Genomic DNA, 21,540 nt, shown 5'->3' with positions numbered 1-21,540 from the left:
AATATATATTTATAAATGTGGCAGTAAACTACATTTCATTCAAAGCAACCGGGGATTAAAATGCTGAAAATCATCGACAACTTCAATGTCTAGAATAAGTTGGCAAGTTATTTCAAATATCTGGATTTCGACAACGTTTAACAGCAATCCAGAATTGTATATTTTAAAATAAAGATTTCAGAACCCTTAATTGATTGACCGACCTCGCTTGTCTGCTCTCTACCAAAGGCAAAGGCTTTAAAACAACCCGTCTTACTAAAAATTAGTAATTAAAATTTTTCTAGAAAATAAAGAAAATATTTGGCGTTTTCACTTTAAAAATATAAAGTTTGTTGCTTCAATGTATAAAGTGTTATTAGAACAAAACCAATTACTGGAAGTCTGGGGCTACCACCTTTAGCTGACTTTTAAACTTTTTTAATATTTTTCTAGGCACGTAATTTAAATTAAAAGAAGAATTACGGATAAGCAGAATATTTAATTAGCTGAAGGAGAGATAAACATAAGTAGCTTCCAATCAAAATAAAACCACTAAAAAGATGATAAAATATCAAATTTATTGTACAAAGTTATTTTGATCTCTAACAACTAATGGCCAAAATTAAAAAAAAAATAATATTTTTATCAATACAAACTCTGCTTATCTCTATTTCACCTTCATTCCCACTAACGTTTGCACTTCGAGAAAAACTTATAATTATATCGTGAACTTTCAGGAAAAATTAATTGTATAAAGGAGCATAATGGAAGTTTTGGCAAGGGGATTTGATTAGTTATTAGTTCATTTGGCATACATCTAAAGTAATTTAATACACTATAAGTATCTTTGAAGTAATCCAGTTATAGTTTAAAGTTCACTAAAGAATCAATATATAAAGTGCTACATGATCCCCTTGCTCATTATATCTAGAAATTCAAAAGTTAGGGTAGTAGGCAGCATTACATAATGACAACACTTTATATACCTAATAATTTATTCAGACAAGTCTTAAGACTAAAATTAAATATTAATATTAAGAATATAATATGAATTTGAGAATTCATTTAATTGACAAATCTTCATAGAAGATTTTACTGATTTTAGCAAGACAATCAGTGGGCAAATGTCAGTTCTGGAATATTTTTCTTAAAAATCAAAATTCATGAAAATACAATTTTTCCAATAAATAAGGCCAAGCTGTTAAACATTTGTTTTCAGTAAACTTATTGTCAGTCGATTTGTTGACTGAATAAATCATGGTTTATAAGGTTGCGTCAATCCCCAAGTTCAAAGAAGCGGGGCTAACAAGTACATATATTGGCAACTAAAATAAAATTTAATGGTAAAACAAAATACTTAAAAGGTATTGCTTTATACGATCATCCTTAAAGGGAGAAGTAACGCGATATACTTTCTGGTAAATATGCAGGGTCAGGTAACCATGTCGACATGAGATATATTTTTTTAAAAGGACTAGTGTAAACATGTAGAAATAATTACGTAATATTTAGTAAAATTAAAGGGATATACATTTGGCTGATTACATCAATAAGTGCACTAGAGTTTCTTAGAAAAAAATATAGCAAATATGATTTCTGTATTTAATATTCCAATGTCATATTAATATTGCAGTAACAAGAAATAACGCCTAACTATGCTATAAAACCGATTTTTCTAAAGTTATTAATATACTCGGAGAGTCTGTGGCCGTAGAATACTTACATAGCGTGAGTCTAAATTCTTTATCTAGTTCTATACATTTTATTACAAACATAATTTATCCTTTTTTTACACAATTAAAAAAATATTTGTTTTGGTAATTTTTAGCCTAAAAAACACAAATCTATATTTCGAGCCATATGGATGCTCTTGTCAGGTATGAGCATAAGTAAGTTAAAAAATTTGATTTATCTAAGCATTACTTGATTTGTCTAAACACTAGATCGCTTTTAAATCTTATTTGCAACCTAAATCTGAAACAGTACTACGTGACGATATTATTGCTATAGTATTATATGTAGACTTTAATGGTCTCGATCAACAATTAAGAGAAAAATGTAAATATTAAGTCAGGCTCCGAGAGCTTCAAAAATTGATTATTTGGTTTATTTGCTTATGATTATTTATAAGACTTTTACAACTTTTCATAGTAGTCTGATACATTTTTTACCTCTTGTATATGCTACGGAGCAAGAGAGCAATAGAGTTATAATTAAATTACCACGTGCACATTGGTCAAACCCGATCGAAAACGCCCTAAAAATAGGTGCAAAAGGTAACACGCTAATGGTTTCTTAAATCACTGCTGTCTTTTGGACTGGCTAAGCAACGGTATTAAGTTATTATTAGGAACACATTATATTGCAGTTATAACGCTAATTGTCATGTCATAAGTCAACTAACTATAGGATAGATATTAATTAGAAGGAAAGAACCAAAACGTCTGTAACTCTAAACGATTTCTGTACAAATAAATATTATTTTGCTAATAATACGTAGTGTCACCGGGAGTAAATCGAATATTTAAGTACAATGCAACTTGTTTCTTGAAATCTATTCCTCGTGCACTAAGGATCGTTTTTTATATAGGAAACTGATACTACGTCACCACCAACGTTAATAAGACATTGACCCTAAAAAAGAAATCTTTATTAAATTAACAATGGTAAACGGAAAACGATTTTTTAGCATTTATTCAGTCAGATTCAAACAATTCCATAATTTTATTACACTACCGAAATATTTGGGCTATTATGACTTTAAAATAATTATTCATTTAATAATAAAAAAAAATTTAAAAGTAATTTTCTTACACAAAAAAAACTTCTTTGCTCCCTATTTAGAGGGAGTAAAAGTCTGAACGATAATACGTGCCGCGGACAGCAAAGTGCTTGCAAAACAATAACAATAGAATTCCTAAATGTAATTAAAACTGCCATGCCTTAATTAAAAGACATAATTGGCCGGTTTTCTTTATATTTATAGGAAAATATTGCAAGCAAAATGGGCGTTTATGATAATTTTTGGTGCATTTGTGACTGGATGAAATTAGGTTGAATTTTTTATATAACATGCATAATATTTAAGAGAATTCAGGAAAACATTCGCAAAATAAAAAAAAGTATGAGCCAAAAATATTTATTTTTAACTCTCCCTTTACCAAAATAAAACTATGACTAAGCCAGCAAAGAATTCAAACTATGTAAGTCAATTCAGAGAAGTTTTGAGTATTCGGAAACTCCCGCCCTCGGCTTTTTAAAATTACCAAGTTAAAAAGAGAAAGTTACACGGGCGGAAACATATTTCAAACTTATATTTTGGCTTGGTAGCGAACAAATATGAAATATTTGATTCTGCCAAAAAATTTATAATACACACCTGATTTTTATGTAAATTATGATTAAGAACACACTCTGTCATGAAAAAGGCCACTAAAGCGTTTCCACCTAAAGCGGTTACGTGAGATCTCACTATTGCTAATACTTCTGTGATAAAGCTGTGAATAAAACCACTAAGGCCTCCCTCCTAAAAAATAGACAATCGTTATTTTACAATTATTATAAACAAAAAAAACATACTTCTCTTATAGATGTAGTTTCTCTTATGAAGAAAAAGTTAAGGTTTCCTAAGTATTGCTCAATAACTCCACCAGGCACGTAACTTAAGGGCGTTATGTCGACACCATGCCTTTCTACAGCTGGAATCTAAAAAAAAACATAATTAAGAATAATTTCTGTATGTAAGTATTGTAAAAGCATTTTAGTTAAAATTTTTTATCATATTTATTTAAACTATTTTAATTTAAAGTTAAAAGAGCTACGCACTGGCAGTTGTGCTGCCTTAGTAGTGATTTCTTTACTTGTTAAAATTCTCTAGCATTGTTATTGTTAGGAGTTTATTATTGCACCATTTATGTGAATTTTTAATCAAGTTGATTATTGTTATTATATTATAACCTTTCATAGATATATTAACGACCAATTTCAAATTTATCAATAAACTAAAATCTTATACTATTTAAGTTAATATGGAACAACATACAGAGTTGCTTCTTATGTTTAGACAGAGCCTAGGTTATTACACAGGGTAAGAAAATAATCATGAAATAATTAAATTGCTTTTTAAAAAATACAAAGTTTGTATTTTTTAAATTGAACATCTTGCATATTTGTATATTAAAAGAGACCTTCTTCTGATTTTAAAAATATATAATATATTAACGTTTGGTTTAGCTATATTTCTCCAAATATTTACATAATAAAGTAATTAAAGTTATACGTCGGGCTGTCACTGTTAAGGTTTTTTCTATATCTTTTGAATATGGGTTATAGGGAAAAAAAAAGATAAATTATTAGACTAGTTTACAAAAACAACAATAATGTTTCTCAATCAAAAGCTGAATATTACTGCATTTATCCCGAAATAAGAGTTCCTATTAGTACACTTTTTGTTACTCTGAAATGAGTAAGAAAAACTACAAAAATCTACAGAGAAAAAACGCACAGTATTAGAAACCGAATAATTAGACCCATTATATTTCAAGGATCCACGACTGGAAATAAATAACTCCGATTTTGAGGGTTTTGTTAGAAGAAATTCTGTTTGAGGGTTTGTTAGAAGAAATTCTGTGGATTGGAACTCATGGTTCCATTAACTGGCCAAGTAGGCTTGATCTGACTCCGTTAGACAGTCCTATGAAGGTATTTAAGAAATCAAGTTAATAAAGAAAGAAGTGAAAATTTGGAGGATTTAAGGGAAATAATCCAAAGAAGTATAAACTACTTAAATGAAAAACATTCTGTGGTTCTTTCCAATGCTGTGCGGAAATTAGATAAAGATTACAGAAACTATATCAAAAATAATTGCGGCCACATATATTTGTAAATTTTTTAAGTAAAAAAAAAGTTTTTGTCAACCCCTTATAATAACCGAGCTAAGCTCTGTCTAAATCTAAGGAACAACCCTGTACATCTGAACTTACATGTCTTTGTTTCATGGACTGAGGCCGATACTTTAACGGCGACCGCGTATTTCGATATTTTAAGCTGGATGTATTTGATTTGTTAACCTGATGAGCATTTTCCTGAGGATCTTCGTCTAGCTTGAATATAAGTTCATCCTCTAAAACCAAATATAAAGAACAAAAAATAAGACATCATGAATAACGCACCTTTCCTAGAAGCAACTCCTGCAGGACTGTTTTTCTTCCCTTTCTTGCCTAAGCCCAAAGCCATACCTGAAATCCCACCATTAAACACTTGAATGCTTTAAAGCAGATTAATCTTTACCGATAACGCATAACTGGATCTCATCTGGCTCGGGTACATCAATCCTAAATTGCAAGTCACATAAAGCGCATGGTACCATCCTCCTAAGCTTAAAATAAACGCTCTGAAGAAGCCTCACAAAATGCTTCTGCAAATTATACGGAGGCACTAGCTTCGCCCTATATATTTGCGTGAACATTTGTAGATTTTTTACTATTTCCAGATCATCCAGACCTGGGACAGATTCGGTGTTCACAACGTGGAACCCGTCTGGCACTTTTTCTTGCATCAGGAGCCTTAGAACTTCTGCATCTTCTGGATCATCCATCTAATAAAATAAATAAAACCGTGAAAAAGTTTTAGGGCCAAATTCCTTCCGGTAGTACCTCTAAAATACAACAATCTTTGTTACCGCAAGATATGTCTAGAGATCCAGGATCCTCGTCAGATTCCTCATCTGAATAACTCTTTTGATTTTCGTTGTCATCCTAAAACAATTTTGACTGTAAAATTACCATAAATATTAAGTAAAATATATATTATTGCGACGAATTCATAATTAGTTACTTATTTGGTTGGGTATTACGAAAATACTATCTCAGTTATTGAAAAAAAAGAAGAAAATAGGCTTATTCGGGTATTTAAAAAAAAAAATTAACTTAAAACTTTAACGATACCTTTCATTACATTTACTTCAACCTAGCTCCAATAATTTACTTCAGGTATAATAGACTTTGTTATATACCCGGCAGCTGAGTTATAATACAATGATTTAGAAAAATAAAAAATTGCACAACATGCATTTGACAACACCCATAGAATAAATTAGGCTGTTTCCTCAATTTTAGCAAACGAACTCATTTCGAAATTACGCAAATTAAAGGAAAGTGCATATTCAATGATAACAAAAAATTATATTCTATTCAAGTATTTTCTATTATTAAAGTCTTAAATCTTATGATCACACCCTTAACTTTTAAAAAAGTAACATTCATATTTTCTTTGTTACTTTTCAAAACAGGTTACCAAAGCCAAACAAGTGTCAATTTTAAAAAGTCTTTAATTAATTGTTCTAAGAAGAATGTTTCAAGAAGACGTAAGAAAGATAATTAGTTTTATATATTTAATTTAATTTTATTTACTTTGATAACGATAGTAGATTGATCTATCGAAACGTTGGTCCAAATTAAATATTTTTATTCAATAGATTTTTTGTTCTTTTCAATTTCAATGAAAAATAAAGAAATGATCTGAGATCGATTGGTAATGAGGTTTTATATAAATAAATCTATCATACCTTAAGTAAATTATCGTGTTTAAGAATTACTGGAAAGTATTTTATAAACTGATATTTACTGATATATTGACGTAATAACCAACAAAATAAGTAACTAATTATGATACCGTATTATTACTTAGACTTACCATTATCTGATAAATTTCCCTATTTTTCTTAACAGTCTGGTGTAAGATTTCTTGCAAATCAGCGACAAGTTTTTTATCGGCTAATTTATCAGTGACCAACAAAGGTAAGTCAGGGCTAGGTAGACAAGGTAAGTAAACAGCTGTGCCGGTGGCCACCCCTACCATCATTTTATCCCCCACAGAAATCCGAATTTTTAAGCTAAATACGGCATTCATGCCTTTGATTTTTAATTTATTAACTAAGAGCCTGTGAAGTTCATATTCCAAAAATGGTAAGCCATCCGAGATTTCCTTAGCAAAAGTCTCGCCTCTAAGATCTCTTAGAGGTCTTGACACGTGGGATTCAATAAAACACCCTCGGCCTACGATTGGCAACAAATCTGGAGGTTCTATTGTTGAAATGAGAACTTCAGGCACTTTCCCTTTTCTAAAAAAAAAATCGCTTTAATAACTGAAAAGGTATAAATTTTAAACGTACATGCACATAGGACATTTGGTCACCTTAGCTTTCAAAGGAACAGTTTTTTCGTCGTAGGGTAAGTGGGTGATAAAACAAGAATATAGAGGCAACATTCTGTGATCTGGACTGTCGTGACTTGTTTTGTGGTGACCATTCTAAAATAAAATAACAATATTTATCTCTTGAATTAGTATAAGAAATTTTAGGTAATTTACAGGTAATTAAGCATCACGTTATATCGTCGGCGTTCTGGCAAAAGTCGTTAAGTTCAAAACGTTAGTTTTGAGATAAACGCGCTTAAAGTATAAATTTCTTTTCACAAAATAACTGCACTTAGGATTGGAGCCTAATGTTTTAAGTGAGAAGGGTACCTATCTATTGTAAATTAATATTTTATAAGTGAGTGATTTTTTCGAAAACAAAAAATTTGTTCATGAGCATTTGTATTTTTTTCTTCTCTCTAGTTATAACATAAATATCTTAAATGACTATGACACAGATTAAAAAAGGTTTTTATTTAAATTTCTTATGAATTAAGAACAATTACAAGTGGTATAAGTACAGAATCACTTGTCAACACAAAAAAATCGTCCTTTCAAAAAATGAAAAGAGATTAAATTTCATCTTCTTTGCTTTTACTCCCTAAACTTGGTTCTGGATAGAGATTTTTAGAAGAATAAGTAAAGACAAATACCTTATTATGTTATTAATACATAGCTTTTTCAAATTATTATATATCTGTGGCGATATTGGTAGTATTTGAAAATAGGCTTTACCAAATGTACAAAATGGTGAAAATAATTTTCTTCCTTGTCCATCTATATTGATACGAAGGTAGTCAGCAGAGTGGCTATGCTTGTATTTAATTACTACTTGATATTCTTTGTCAATTCGAAAACATTTGAGAAGTAACCACTTCACTTTTTTTCCTCCAATGTTAACCGTTCTATTTTTGTAAGATGGACTGCGAAAGAGTTTGAAAATTATAAAAGTCAAAATATTTCAACTCCTTTCTTTCCTCTTTTAAATCTGGCCAATTTAAAAATACTTATGTAATCATTAATTGTATATACTTTCAAATTCCCTCCTTAATTCTGACAAAACAACATGTAAACAATAAAACCTAATCTAAGAAAAGCAATTTTAGTTGTGACTTAGTCTAAACAATAATAAAAATCTATACACCCAGAATTTATTATTAAGTCCAGTTGGTTATTTCGGCTTGGTATAAAACAGGGTTTTTCGGAATAAATGATCTCCTTATGTATAGGTAACCCACTTTCCACATAGTTAAAAATTGCCAAAAATGGACCTGATGATTTTTGCCAGAACGCTGATGCTATGTAAGTATAGAAATTTTAAAACTGAAAACAAACATACCAGTTGCTTATCCCTCTCGACATTTTTATGTATAAGCTGAACGGTTGAGAAATTCTCATCATCGCCAGCTGAGCTGCTGAAATCTATAACGGCCGCCGTGCCACATGCGCTTAAGACGCATACGTCGTCACTAAAATAACATTTTGATGAGTCTATTTGTCAATGTTTCTTTATTATGATAAAAATTTTTAATAAACTTAAGTTCACTTCTGGTGTATTGAAGTGACGAGCAAAAAAGTTTTGGACATTACGTGAGAGAAAAATAAGGATAATGTATTACGTTATTTTTATGTAAAGACAGGCCCTAGTATATCACTATACAGGGTGTGTCAGATAAAATGATATACATGGGGATTTCGTAAACGGTAAGAGACATAGTTTCGGTTAAATGGAAAAAAAGTTTTGCTGTTCCAAGCCCAATCAGATGTGATATTAAGATTCACGATATCTACAGAGGTTTTCAGAATATCGGGCTAGCTTTAGAAAACCTGCAATATCGTCGCCATCTTGAATCCGATTTTAATAAAAGTTGGTAGTTTTGGGTTATCTCCTATGATCAATCGATAGTCAACTTTGTTATTTCTTATGGACGCCATATCGGATTTATACAGCATTAAATAGCACGTAAAAAACCTTTTCAACCATGTATAACAACCCCATCTTGATATGGCGGAAAACATAAATTTATTCAAAAAAACATTTTTTCATTCAAAACTCAGGTTATTCATTTAATAACCAACACTATTTTGTACTACATTTATAGTTAAATAATGACTAAAAATAATTAATATTTATAATTTGGTTTCTTTAAATCGCCAAATTTCCACAAAGAACGACAATGTATTAGTATTAAAAGAACATTTTGAGTGACTTCAGTAGGTTTTTTTTTATAATAACTTCCTTTTTGCTAAAAATGCATGTGAAGTAAATTAGAGATATTTGGAAAAACAACATTCAAATCGTTCCTTTCACAGTTGAGTTAGCTGTCATTTTTATAGCTTACAATATTATAAAAGAAACAAAATATTTATGAAATATCTATTGAGTTTTGCATACCAAAAGTAAGTTTTTCGCTTAATTTTTTCAGATAAATATTAATACAAATGTAATTAAGTATATATAATTGGGCAAATTTTTCGCTTATTAGAACCAATAAACGCCGTAAAAATTTCAAGAAAGACTACACAAAGTGGCAACAACGGCAATTCTTCTGGCAATTCTTGCATTGTAAGCATATCAGATATTCGACGTTGCCAAATTCCTTTGTTTTCTCATTAACGTTTTTGTTTAAAATATTTTTTATTCTGAAAAATCTGATGATTCGTCTCAAAGTATATATTACTAGATAGCAAATAAATGACAATTTTAAACACATTAAAAAACTGTTCAGTGGATTGAAAAAAATATCTATTAATATATAAATCGATTTGAGATCATTGTCTGACTCAGACATCTCGCCTATGTTTTGCAGTTCGGCTCATTCTAGGCATTCAATGTTCTAAGGTGAAAAATCAATATTTAAAACTTGTATAGAACATATGAAATAAAACCTGTTAGAAATGCCGCCTACCAAATGCTAGTTGACTCAGAATACCCCAAAACAGCGTTACAGTTTAGACTTCTCGCATGAGATCGAATTTCCATTCTTATTTCCGACCACCAGATGTCTCTAGACTCGGGCTCATCAACGTTCAATATCCTTTCGAGTAATTTTACTGATCTGGCGCTTATTGATCCACCTAAAAATACAATCGATATAATAAAAGTATTGATTGGTCGGTATGTGGGAATTTTTTAATACAAAAATAGTCTTTAGTCTATTAGATTATCGAATCGGCGTATGTAATAAGATGATATTTATATTAATAAAGCTGTATATTAGAAAGAGAAGAATGCCTTTCGTAGACAAATTTGATTAAATCCTTGAATTCTATCTTATAATTGCCGAGAAAATAATAAATAACGAAACAAAAATAATTGAAAATCAGAAATTAATAATTAGAATTGTAGATGCAGGTTAATATAATAAAATGATTCTGTCATGATATTCCTCTGACGATATATTATTATAAATAGAGCCGAGTTTAATAATAGGTTATATAGGTATTTCTTTAGTTATATTAAAAATTATAATTAAAAAAAGTCAAGAGGTGGAAGCTATTGATTGAGTAATAAAATATTTAATTATTGGTAAAGTATTTTTAATTTTTATAAGTGGTAAAATTCTTAGTGAATTTATTTCAAATTTATACAGCTAACCATGAAACTCTTGATCACAATAAAATATAATTTTATGTATACGAATTATTTGAAAAAAAAATGTTTTCCTTTATAAATTGGGTGTGAGCCAATTCTAGCGACAATTAAATATGTCAAGTGTAATCACTTATCCAAAAATTATATTGGACTTAAAATATTTCTTTAACTTAAAACAATGTTATTAAATAAATAAACTTACAGGGGATAGTCTAAGAATTGATTTTAAAATAGTTCAAATTATTCGGAGAGAAAAAATTAATTTAAGAAAATAATCAAAACCCTTACCTATTTGGATAATAAACCTTTGCGGAAATTTGGTCATCGTCAAAAAGGGATACTCCAGCAAATCGAAGTGTTCCTGATTCAATTGTCCCCTCCTTATATAGTTGTTTCTCATAAAATATGCTGCCACATTTGCCGCTGATTTGTCACTTCCTGTTAGGCTGTTTCCTGAATAAAAAATTCGGCATTATTGGCATATCGATAATATGTTATTTTACCCATAATATACCCACTAGTTTTTAGAAGTATCTTTACAAGCTTTCTTTAAAAGAGTTTTTACTATATTAACCATCTATGCTTTTTATAAAATGAAGCATCTTTAAGGAAGCAAGTAAAAATTAAACAGAAAATCTCTAAATTAAACATCCCAATTGAAATATCTTCTTGTGTAATGTTTAGCATAGTTTTAGAATAGATACATCTTAATATGCAAGTTCAAGACCGTTAAATCTCTATTCGCATGCAATTAATTCTATCTTAGAAAAATGTATTTATACTAAACCAGCACAACCCACACATATATTCTAGCTTCATTCTAACCACCATCATGTTAAAGAGAAATAAAACCGGTTTGAAAATTATATAATAAAATGTTTGTTCTCTTTAACATAATTCTTAAACAAAATTAAATCCATCTTTTATATATTCCTAAAATCCCTATCAGTGCATATGAACATAAACATCCCTGTTATATACTGTTGCATAACCATTCAATATGATACAGTAATGCCATCTAGTATATTAAAATATTCCACTAATTTTTTGTTTTGCTGCTTATTTTATTAGGTATTATATTTATCACACTTATAAAATATAGAAGCTGAATACCCAATAAAATAGTCTATAGTAAAGGAATATTTTAATAATATATATAAGGTTAAGATGGTTAGGGGTATGTACAGAGCAACTTATTAAAGGACAAGAAAGTAAGTCGATTGAAAGCCGAGACACAATAATGAACACAGAGATAGAGAAAAACACCAAGTTTATACTCACTCTTCCTAATCAATCCAAACCATCCTATAGTTAAAATTCAAAAACAGCATGTTTAAAAACACAGCACTTCTTAAAAACTTAAAACTAGGCCAGGTCGAATGGTTCAAATAAAACAAATTCGAATTCCTTTTTTATAAGATCATTCATATAATAAAGAAGATTATTATCTGTACAAAATGACATTAGTGCGACTTGCTTTGATCCGAATTTGTTGTACTATACAAGATATTCAAGATATAATGTTCAGTATGGAATATCAAATGGAATGAATGAAATTGTTTTTAATTAAATGATTTGTGACCAAAATAATCGTGAAGGTGGTAGAGATTTTTCTCGAATAGTTCATTATATATAGAAATACAAATTTATTATCAAGTCTGTAACTAATCAAACTCATTCGTTTGTTCTTAATATTTCAGTGACTTTTTCAAGAGAAGCTACGAGGGAATAAAAAGTATGTTTATACACAAAAGAATTGAACACAACAAAATGATAAATTGATTTTTTTACTTAACATCCTAATTAAAAATCATTTTAAACATTTTATTGGATATATAATCTACCGGCAGTAACAAACATTACTGATTTCGCTGCTAAATGGTGTAAGAATATTTCGTTGGGTTCTGCAATTTGTGGTTAAGCAAATACTTGCTATACCGAGTATTAATCATTGAAATGATTTTTTTTGTATTTAAGATTCAAAAATTGCTATAGATGTTATTTAATTGGTGTGTGTTAGATTTATAGAATATTCTGTTTTATTTATGTAATACTTTTCCAACAAAAAAGGGGGTTTTGTGGTTATTTCTTGCCGTAAAATTTCAACTTGATCATAACTGAATTGATATCCTATTTTTTTTAAGAATGTTCAGCAGCCTCATTTTTTCCAAATTTGCAGTCACTGTTATGTTGTGTAATTAAGCACTGAGATGTCTGACTAACGTAACAACCCTGACATTACAAACAGGATATTTTATATACAGTGTGCTGGAGGTTCGGTTTCTGTGGAGGGCATAAAAGTGAGAAAAATGAGTTTCAGTCAAGTCCTAAAAATTCAAAAAATAAAATTTTGATATGGCTCCCATTCAGAAAAGTGAAGAGTGCGGCCCCCATTTACATGATTTTTTGTCGATAAAATTGGACATACAACACGTGGTTAAAGTCGGACCCCTAGCACACTGTATAATATTGCTGTCGAAAAGAGTAGGAATCTTATCTTTAATCACAAAACAGTTAACTGTCACACCATAGGACTATCTTATTTTTTGTTTTAGAAAATAGATTTGGGTTAGTTAAGGTATTATATTTTGCTATTTTAATAAGGGAACTTATTAAATAAAGCTGTAATTTGGTGCGATAAAAATGTAATGTAAGGTAATATTTTAATTGAATATTTTAAAGTTCACTCTGTCCGCTAAATATATTTAAAATATTTTTAAAACTTATATTGTTCTTTTGTTCGTGTTTACAAAACAATAGTTGTATTATTATTGACCTACTAATTATGCACTTTAAAGTTTTTGTAAATCCAAGTTTTGTCCCATTCTCATATATCTTAATTCGTTTTAACTTTTTAACCTTGTCACTAGAACTATAAGATGTATTGACAGAACCCCTTAATTTCTTATACCTGATGATGGACATGTTATATGTCCGGAACATGCCGGATTAAAATAAAATTAGGGGATGACCGAATGATCCCATTGATCTATTAACTCTACTGCAAGAATGGACTACTTCTTCATCTTTAAAAAGGCTGGTCTAGCTACGTTAGTTCGAGAGTACAAAAAGAAGCGATTTAAAATATGTTAATATATTATTCGGAAAACCATTGTTAATTTTTTTTTCGTTTTTTTTTTGGCCTTGTGCTTGGCACATTTAGCCACGTGTTCCAATATAGAAACTCATTCATAATAGAACAGGTTGCTAATATAGTATTTAAAAAATTATACTATTGGGTAGTATGACATTGTATTCTCATTGTATCTAATAAAAAGAGTATAAAAAAGGAATAGTGCAAGAAAGATTAATACTAGGGATCTTAGACAGGGTCACACGCTTCTCGTCCTGGAGCCAATGCAGGACATTTTTTAAAAGACAAAACAAAGGGATCTCCAAGTAACTAAAATTATTTTCTAGTGCACATACGTTCAAGTTATATTTTCCTTTTGGACAATTTCAAAAATTTTAGGAAAATAGACTCCATTCTATCGTCCGCAATTACGTTTGCCATAAGTGAAGAATGACACATAGGAAGCATGCCAAGCAGAAGGTATTTCAATTTATTATGCAGAAACATCACTGCGTCAAAATTAGTTTTACATTCAAATAAAATATGGTTCAAATCATCAGTTGACTGGTTGTCACAATTACATAAATATGAGTCATTTATTCCTAATTTATGTAAATATTTATTAAAATTACCATGACTCACTAGAAATCTGAAAAAAATAAAAATATTGAAAAGTTCACTAATATGTGTTACCCTATTTTCAAGCAATTACTGTCTTGCTACCGCTACCTGATAATAAATTTGTATTTTTTTAAATACGACAGTCGATAACCAAATTAAATAACTAAACAAAGTATTATCGTCTACCTTAATACCTCACACTTTCCATGTGAACCAAATTAAAAAAATAGTAAGCATTCATAAAAAAACAACTTCCTTTTTCAAAACTTATTTCTTGTCCCATACTACCTTCTTTATCTTCAACATCTTGTAGATTCCTAATCAACCTGGACTAAAGAGGAAACTAAAAAAGAAACATTAAATTAACTACTTCCTTACCTTTTGGGGTAATACTTAAATCAGAATCGGATGATCTTCGATGTAAAGGTACCATATAATTCACTTTAATGGGCGACTGTGATACTTTTGCTGCAGGATCGGGGTTCTGCTCGTCTGTTCGCTCGCTGCCGTTTTGCCCTTGCCTTTCTTGAGCAGGGGGGGATTGATGAGATGTTATGCATGCAGATTTAGTTTTGCTGTGAGCAAGAAAGTCACCTGAAGCTAAGTCGGTATGGCCAGGTGGCTTGGGTGTTGTTATGGTTATTTTAGGTTCAGTTTTATTGTTAGAAGGGATTTGCGCAGATAAAGGACAGGTGAGGAGCTCTAGGGATGTTTGTGTGGACTCATCTTTCATTTTTTCGTCATTGCGTGAAGCGAAAATTCGGGAGAGAATATTGCCTTCTTTTTGAGACAAGTCGTCGTGGATGCCTCTTTTGCTTAACCTTCTGAGTCGGTTAAACATGCCGTGACTAGTTTTGCCATTATCATCAGGTTTTGGTGAAAGAAACTTAAATCTTTTCTTCCTATTAGACTTGCTTGTTAAAACTTGACTAAGCGGCTCATCAAGGTTATCGTCGAGTAAAAACTTTGCCCTTTGCTGATTTATTGCTACATCATAATCTGTCACTAAAGAAGATAATGAAGCAAATGGCATTCCTAATACCGTTTCTCTCTGTTCCTTCTGCCCACCGAAGGATGCAGTACTGGATGATTTAGGAATTGTCTTTCTCTTCGGGCCAGAATTACTGAAAGTAAAATTTGAACCTGCATGGGAATCGCCGAGGTTTGGAGAAGTTGGTGGGGTATAAGTTCCTAGAATGTTAAATTTTTCTAAAAGCATTGTCTGCATGGCAGTTTTTACCATTTTCTTAGGCTCAACGGTGACGTTGTCTAGACTTACTGGTGCCAGAACTCCAACATTTTCAGGTGAAAATTGTTGCGTTTCAGATGAAGCATTCTTAAAAACATTTTCTGGATGTGAATTTATCAACTCGGCTCTCTCAAGTAACATAGTTTTAAGCGCGGTATTGACTAAGCCTTTGGAGCTTTGCTCACTTTCCACTTCCTGAACAGGCTCTCGTATTTTTTCCTTTGGTGCGCCTAATATGTCAGCTCTTTCAACAAGCATAGTTTTAAGTGCTGTATCAACTATTCCTCTAGGGCTCGATTCAACTTCTGGTTTTTTAACTGGATTCGAAACTTTCTCCTTTGGTGCCCCTAGCAAGTCAGCTCTTTCAACAAGCATAGTTTGTAGAGCTGTTTTTACAATACCTTTTGTCTGGTTTTCTTTCTTTAAAGGTGAATGTGTTTGGTTGGTTTGATAAGATGGCGAAACTGTAGCGCCTAAGCTCTCAGCTCTATCAACTAACATGGTTTGTAATGCTGTCTTAACTAACCCATGAGCTTGACTATGAATGTGGTCAACAGATTTCGAAGTTGCGGATTTTTTTGTTGGGGATTTGCGAAATATTTGAGAGCTGCTGTTAGAGAGACTACTGTCATCTCTTGACTGAATTGTAAAAATTTTGGATTTTTCGAAGATTTTGGTTGGTAAAGAGGTACTAAGCATATTATTACTGACACTTAAAGAATCTGACAAATCAATTTCATGTGACCTCTTAAGCTTAGGAATCTTTTTAGCCTCTAGAATTGGCCTAGAATCATATATGTCGGAAGTTCGACGTTCAAGTCTAATTATAGGTGGATAAGGCTCCACCAAATGAGATAAATTACTGCTTGAGATGCTCAGTTCAGATTTTCCTAGACTGTCTCTGCTCCTTCCAGGCTCAATCATTTGGTTGTCAATGGTATAAGTACTATCAAACTGGCTACAATTGTCCAAGCTGCTTAATGAAAACCCCTTAGTAGGAATTGCAGGCAAAGAATATTGCTTATACAGGCCTTCCCTAGAGAGACACCTCTGAAGTTTTTCAACATTAGTAATAATATTGCTAAGGGTTTCCACATCAGTGTTAACCCTGCTGTAATCTCTATAATTGTATTCGGAGCTTGTGCTGCTTGACTCAGTGCTGGAACAAGACTGAGCATCACTTCCTGCTTCATCCAAGCCAGTTTCAGGTGTTTCACTTCGGTGTAAAAGATTGGCTATTGGTTGCAATTTGTCTAACGTCTCCTCCTCCTTGGGGGTTTGAGGTTGATCTTCAAGAATACATGTTAAACTGGAAGTTGCTCGCATAACGGATCGCGCCAAAATTTCTGCCATAGCACTCGAATCACTTGAAGTTCTCTTAAAGTGTTTCCTTTTGTCAGATGAGGTGCCCAAAATGTCGTCTCCCTCTTCACCAATACTATCATTTATTTTGGCTTTTAGAGCAATCATTTTCTTTGACAAAGATTTCTGAGAGTGCTTAAACTTTTGAAATCTTCCAAATATAGCCGATTTGCCTCTACTATCTTCTTGATTTAGTAGCCCTTGAATATGTGGCTCATCTATATTGGGATTTGATACAGAAGGGGATAAAAGGTGAGAGTCAAAAGAAGCATACTGGCGCTTGGCTACTTTAGGTACACGCACAGGAGGAACATCAAATGGAACTATAGGGGAAAATGGAAAATGCGCGTTGTGAGAGGGTGATGTTGGGCATAAGCTAAAGCTCTTCCCATCACCAACAAATTTTAGGTATTTTTCTAGAGCCCTATGGTTAAAAAAATTACATTAAAATTTGATTGGAAAGTTTTTCTCATTAAATCTCAACATTTTAGCTCTTGTCAAACCATGCAATTAGAATAAAATGCAAACGGTTTTCTGCTCTAAAGAAACAATGCAATGAAAAAATCGGTATCGAAGGTACCTAAGCAACACATCCTATATTATTAACGTTAAATATATATTTACTCAACGATTTTTTAGTAAATTTTTCGTTTTGGAATATTTATTAACCATATATGGTCAAGGTTTATTATATAGAGAAAATTTCGGCACTTAAAATAAACATAAACATAATATTAAATTCCTCAACGTATATCACGCGAACATTTTATCCCATTACAATTGAAGTTCAACCAAAAAAGTACATCTGGTCTAAACCAAAAATAAACGTTTATTTAACTATCGTGTGTTGCTTGGGTAGTTAGGTTGTTCATCAAAAGCATAGAATGATAGTGCTTTACTATTTAATAAAGTACCAGACATTTTGTATAAAAGTTTATTTAGTTTTTGGTACTTTTCAATTATTTATGGGTTTTATATTTTTAAATTACAAATATAGAATTGAAATTTTAAATGGACTCTTCGTGTTTCATTTATATATCAAATATATGCACCTGATTTTTTTTCAAAATATTTAATTAATAAATAGTTCTGACTAATTATTTTGAATATTTTTTTTATGAAGTAATTCAAAGCTTACTTCATATTCTCTTTACCTAAGGATTGTTAATGTTCAAAATTTCAAACCAATAAGGCTCAAAGATTAGTACTTAAAGCAACAATTTTATAAGATTAACTTACTCTTCTTTGTTTTCAGGTATGTGGTGAAGATTAGTAAAAGTTGCTTTTACTAAGGTCACAGCTGTTCCTATGCCTCTAGCTACAATTCCAGACTCTCCTTCCAGATCAAAACACTGTCTGTAACCTATTACCGCATTTCCTCCCAAACTTAGGGCTTTTACACCTAAATATAATTTAAAAAAATGATAAAATATATGGCAGATAACACAGAAAAATCTTAACCTATTTTTCTTTGTAATTCCCCTGATAGCTTAAAAAATAGAGTTTGTCTAGCCTCATTTGAAGCCCTGGGAGTTCTGATCTTATCAATCCATTGGTATTCTGGATCATCATCCACAATAAGTTCCTCAACAAACCCATTTATAACTTTAGCTTGATACCCTTCAGGTACTGTTGGTGCTAAAAAGTCCGAATTTTATAAGAGATGTTTTTAGACCTAAATAAAGCTTACAATAAAAGAAATGGACTCCGCAGGATGATTGCCTAAATCGATTTGAATCCGAAAACAGCTGCACTTTTACAGTGACATTCACTTCCCCCCTAATGCCATGCATTGTATCAAATACAGGTATCCAGCCGGATATTTCATGATGTGGATTATTATCCCCCACATCTAATTGTCGAGCAACTGGAAGCAATAAGGGATTTAAATTTAAATAAACTTTTCCAATAGCATCATTGGCCGAGTATGTGTCATGGTCCATCAGCCTTATTTGTAAAGGTTCATCTTGCAGTTCTGAATCATCTACCTGGAATAAATGTTTGTGTTAACTTATATATTTAATAAAATTTTAGAAGCTTCACTTGAAGCAATAGAATATTGATCTAACTAGTTAATTATCTACTTAAGGAATATTCAAATTCAAAGTTTTATTTCCCAACAGGAAACAAATCTTAATAAGGCAATTAAGAGGTTCAAAGATGACTTAGTTCATAAATTGGATTTTTTTACCTCTTAAAATAAAAAAGGAGTTAAGTGTATAAACTTTTTGTGCAGCAATGGACCACATGCAATGTTACTATGTTTACCGATAGATGACGATTATATTACTACTGCACTAAAAAATTAGTTAGTAGTATACCAGTATTCAATACCACAGGACACCAAGTCAATAACAATAAGATAAAAATAAAAGCAAATTAACCTAACCTAACACCTAACATTTTATAACAGTAGTGGCAAAAGAAGCTTAAAAGTTACATTCCAATTCACTATTGAAGACACACATATGAGCAAAACATAACAGCTCAATGATACTTAACAGGAAGGAACTCTATATCACACTGCTTGTTAACTGACTCAAAAACTGAACTAGGTAATGGTTAGCCAGTTTGCTAACTCTAGTGATAAATGAACTGCATCCATAATTTGTTTTGTGAGAGGGTACATGAAAAGAAGCTGCTTGTGAAGTAGATTAGGAGATAAATTATTGGAGTGGATAATGTCTTAAATGACTGTCTTTGATGAGTCTGAAAACTAAGAAAATGTAGTTCACTTTCAAATTATTCATAAACTTCATACTCCTAAAAGCAATATACCTCAAAAACTTGTGCTGGATTTGTTAAATAATTTTTGAGGTTTTTATAATGTGGTGCAAATACACAGGACCCATATTCAAGGTGAGGACGAACCAGAGTACAGTAAAGAAGTTTTATGGAATTTATATCTTGAAAATCTCTGGTGCATTTCTTGATAAAGCCCAACATTTGTAAGGACCTAGACACAGCTAACATAACATGAGTGGAAAACTTGATCTGGGAGGTTAATGTGATACCTAGATCCTTCCCACTAGTGACAAGGTCCCAAAAAAAGTGCCTTAAATAGAATAAATATAACCTGGAGAGTTAATTAATACTTTCACTATAAGTCATAGAATGGCATTTCCCAATATTTAGATTCATACAGTTAATTTTTGCACCATGCAACAACCTGGTCAAGATCAGGCTACATTTTAAAGTAGTCACCTGGATTTAAAACTTTGCAATAGCAATGTCATTTATGTATAAAGTAAAAAAGAGAGGACCCTTATTATTTATTATATTATTATAAGTGGGACCTTATAATTCTTTTTTTTTTCTACAAAAAGTGTAACAACCAGTTGATTTAGCTGAAGACAAATTATTTTTAATAATAATACTACTTATTTTTAATAATAATAATATTAATCCTTGGTTATAATGTCTAGTTTTTCACTTTATAATTAAACCAATTTATTTCTATTATTTACTAACCATTCACTGGAAAAGTGAACCAATTCCAGCATAATGGTAAAAAATATATCCATCTGACTAAAAAATATCCTTATCAGAAAATTAGTATAAACATTTAAGCTAAAGGTGAGTAACGGTTTTGTAATGCATTATAATAAATGATATCAAATATTTTCTATAGCATTTACAAGAAATCCCTCACATGTTATGGACTTGTGCAGGGAACAGCAAAATTCAAAGCTGATAAGAGACCTGAATCATCAATTTAATTGTTGCATATGTTAAATAAAAACATGCATTGAACCTTGAAAGCAATAACTGCTGACTGAATCCCCTCTCAGGGTATATACCATCCATCCTAAGACTAATATTTTTGTAGAAGTTTCATTGAACTGATTTGAGGGTTTTAATATTCACTGCATAAATAGGAAATCATAATAAAGATATACTATTTATATTAGGTCGTTTTAATTAAAAAATAGTTCTGTTTAGGCTCTTTAAAGAAGATCTCATGATGCTGTCTTTATGAGCTTTATCAACACAGAAATATTCTAATATACTTATACAAACTGTTATTATTAAATTTACCTCAAATTTATACCAATCAGTATTCCATTGAGGATGCAAGGTCCTCCGACACACATCTGTTTTATATGTTGTGTTACCCAATTTTATTTCTACATAGGCATCAGTTGTGTCACTTGACCTGTCCATAACTGGCAAGTTTTTGCCAGATATGATCTTCACTTTAACTTTTCCAGGCATTGTATCGTATTTTAATGCTTAATAAATGAATCTGGAATACTAACTGTAAGGATCCATTAATAACCGAACGACGTCTAAAGTAAAAAATATCAAAAGCGGTCTATAAATGTCTGATAGCGTTTCAATTACTAATTAAAAGGTATTAAAAGTCTGAAGTTATTAAAAAGTGTCCTATTTTTAGGACATTCTGGGCACCACAACATAAAATCAGGAACAATATTATTTTTAGCCATATGTAAAAGTAAGGTTAGG

General features: G+C 31.1%; 1 protein-coding gene across 2 annotated transcripts; it reads right to left on the bottom strand.

Moving 5' to 3' along the window:
* Window positions 1-538: 538 nt before the first annotated feature.
* LOC126748274 (C2 domain-containing protein 5) lies at window positions 539-21,528 on the bottom strand. Of its 2 annotated transcripts, XM_050457386.1 has the most exons (18): window positions 21,112-21,528; window positions 18,764-19,061; window positions 18,535-18,711; window positions 18,313-18,475; window positions 14,841-17,497; window positions 12,050-12,073; window positions 11,057-11,221; window positions 10,083-10,251; window positions 8,513-8,642; window positions 7,151-7,287; window positions 6,673-7,099; window positions 5,634-5,735; window positions 5,269-5,575; window positions 5,151-5,216; window positions 4,962-5,101; window positions 3,559-3,684; window positions 3,359-3,505; window positions 539-2,613 (listed from the first exon to the last, which is right to left on the bottom strand). In XM_050457386.1, the coding sequence occupies exons 1-18, from the start codon at window positions 21,286-21,288 to the stop codon at window positions 2,548-2,550; spliced, it is 5,478 nt and encodes a 1,825-aa protein (XP_050313343.1). In that variant the 5' UTR covers window positions 21,289-21,528; the 3' UTR covers window positions 539-2,547. The 2 variants fall into 2 exon arrangements, with proteins under 2 accessions (XP_050313343.1, XP_050313344.1); XM_050457387.1 differs by lacking the exon at window positions 12,050-12,073.
* Between the last annotated feature and the right edge of the window lie 12 nt (window positions 21,529-21,540).

The sequence above is a fragment of the Anthonomus grandis genome, chromosome 22 (assembly GCF_022605725.1).
Source record: "Anthonomus grandis grandis chromosome 22, icAntGran1.3, whole genome shotgun sequence".
Lineage (NCBI taxonomy): Eukaryota > Metazoa > Arthropoda > Insecta > Coleoptera > Curculionidae > Anthonomus > Anthonomus grandis.
The sequence above is the reverse complement of the archived record's forward strand: the minus strand, read 5'-3'. Positions and strand labels throughout refer to the sequence as shown.

Coding starts and splice junctions, on each gene's coding strand:
- LOC126748274 (XM_050457386.1), bottom strand. CDS start 21,288: ATGCCTGGAAAAGTTAAAGTGAAGATCATATCTGGCAAAAACTTGCCA. Junction 19,062..21,111: donor CTGATTGGTATAAATTTGAG/GTAAATTTAATA, acceptor CATTTATTCCAG/GTAGATGATTCAGAACTGCA. Junction 3,685..4,961: donor AGTCCATGAAACAAAGACAT/GTAAGTTCAGAT, acceptor GTTTTTTTTTAG/ATTCCAGCTGTAGAAAGGCA.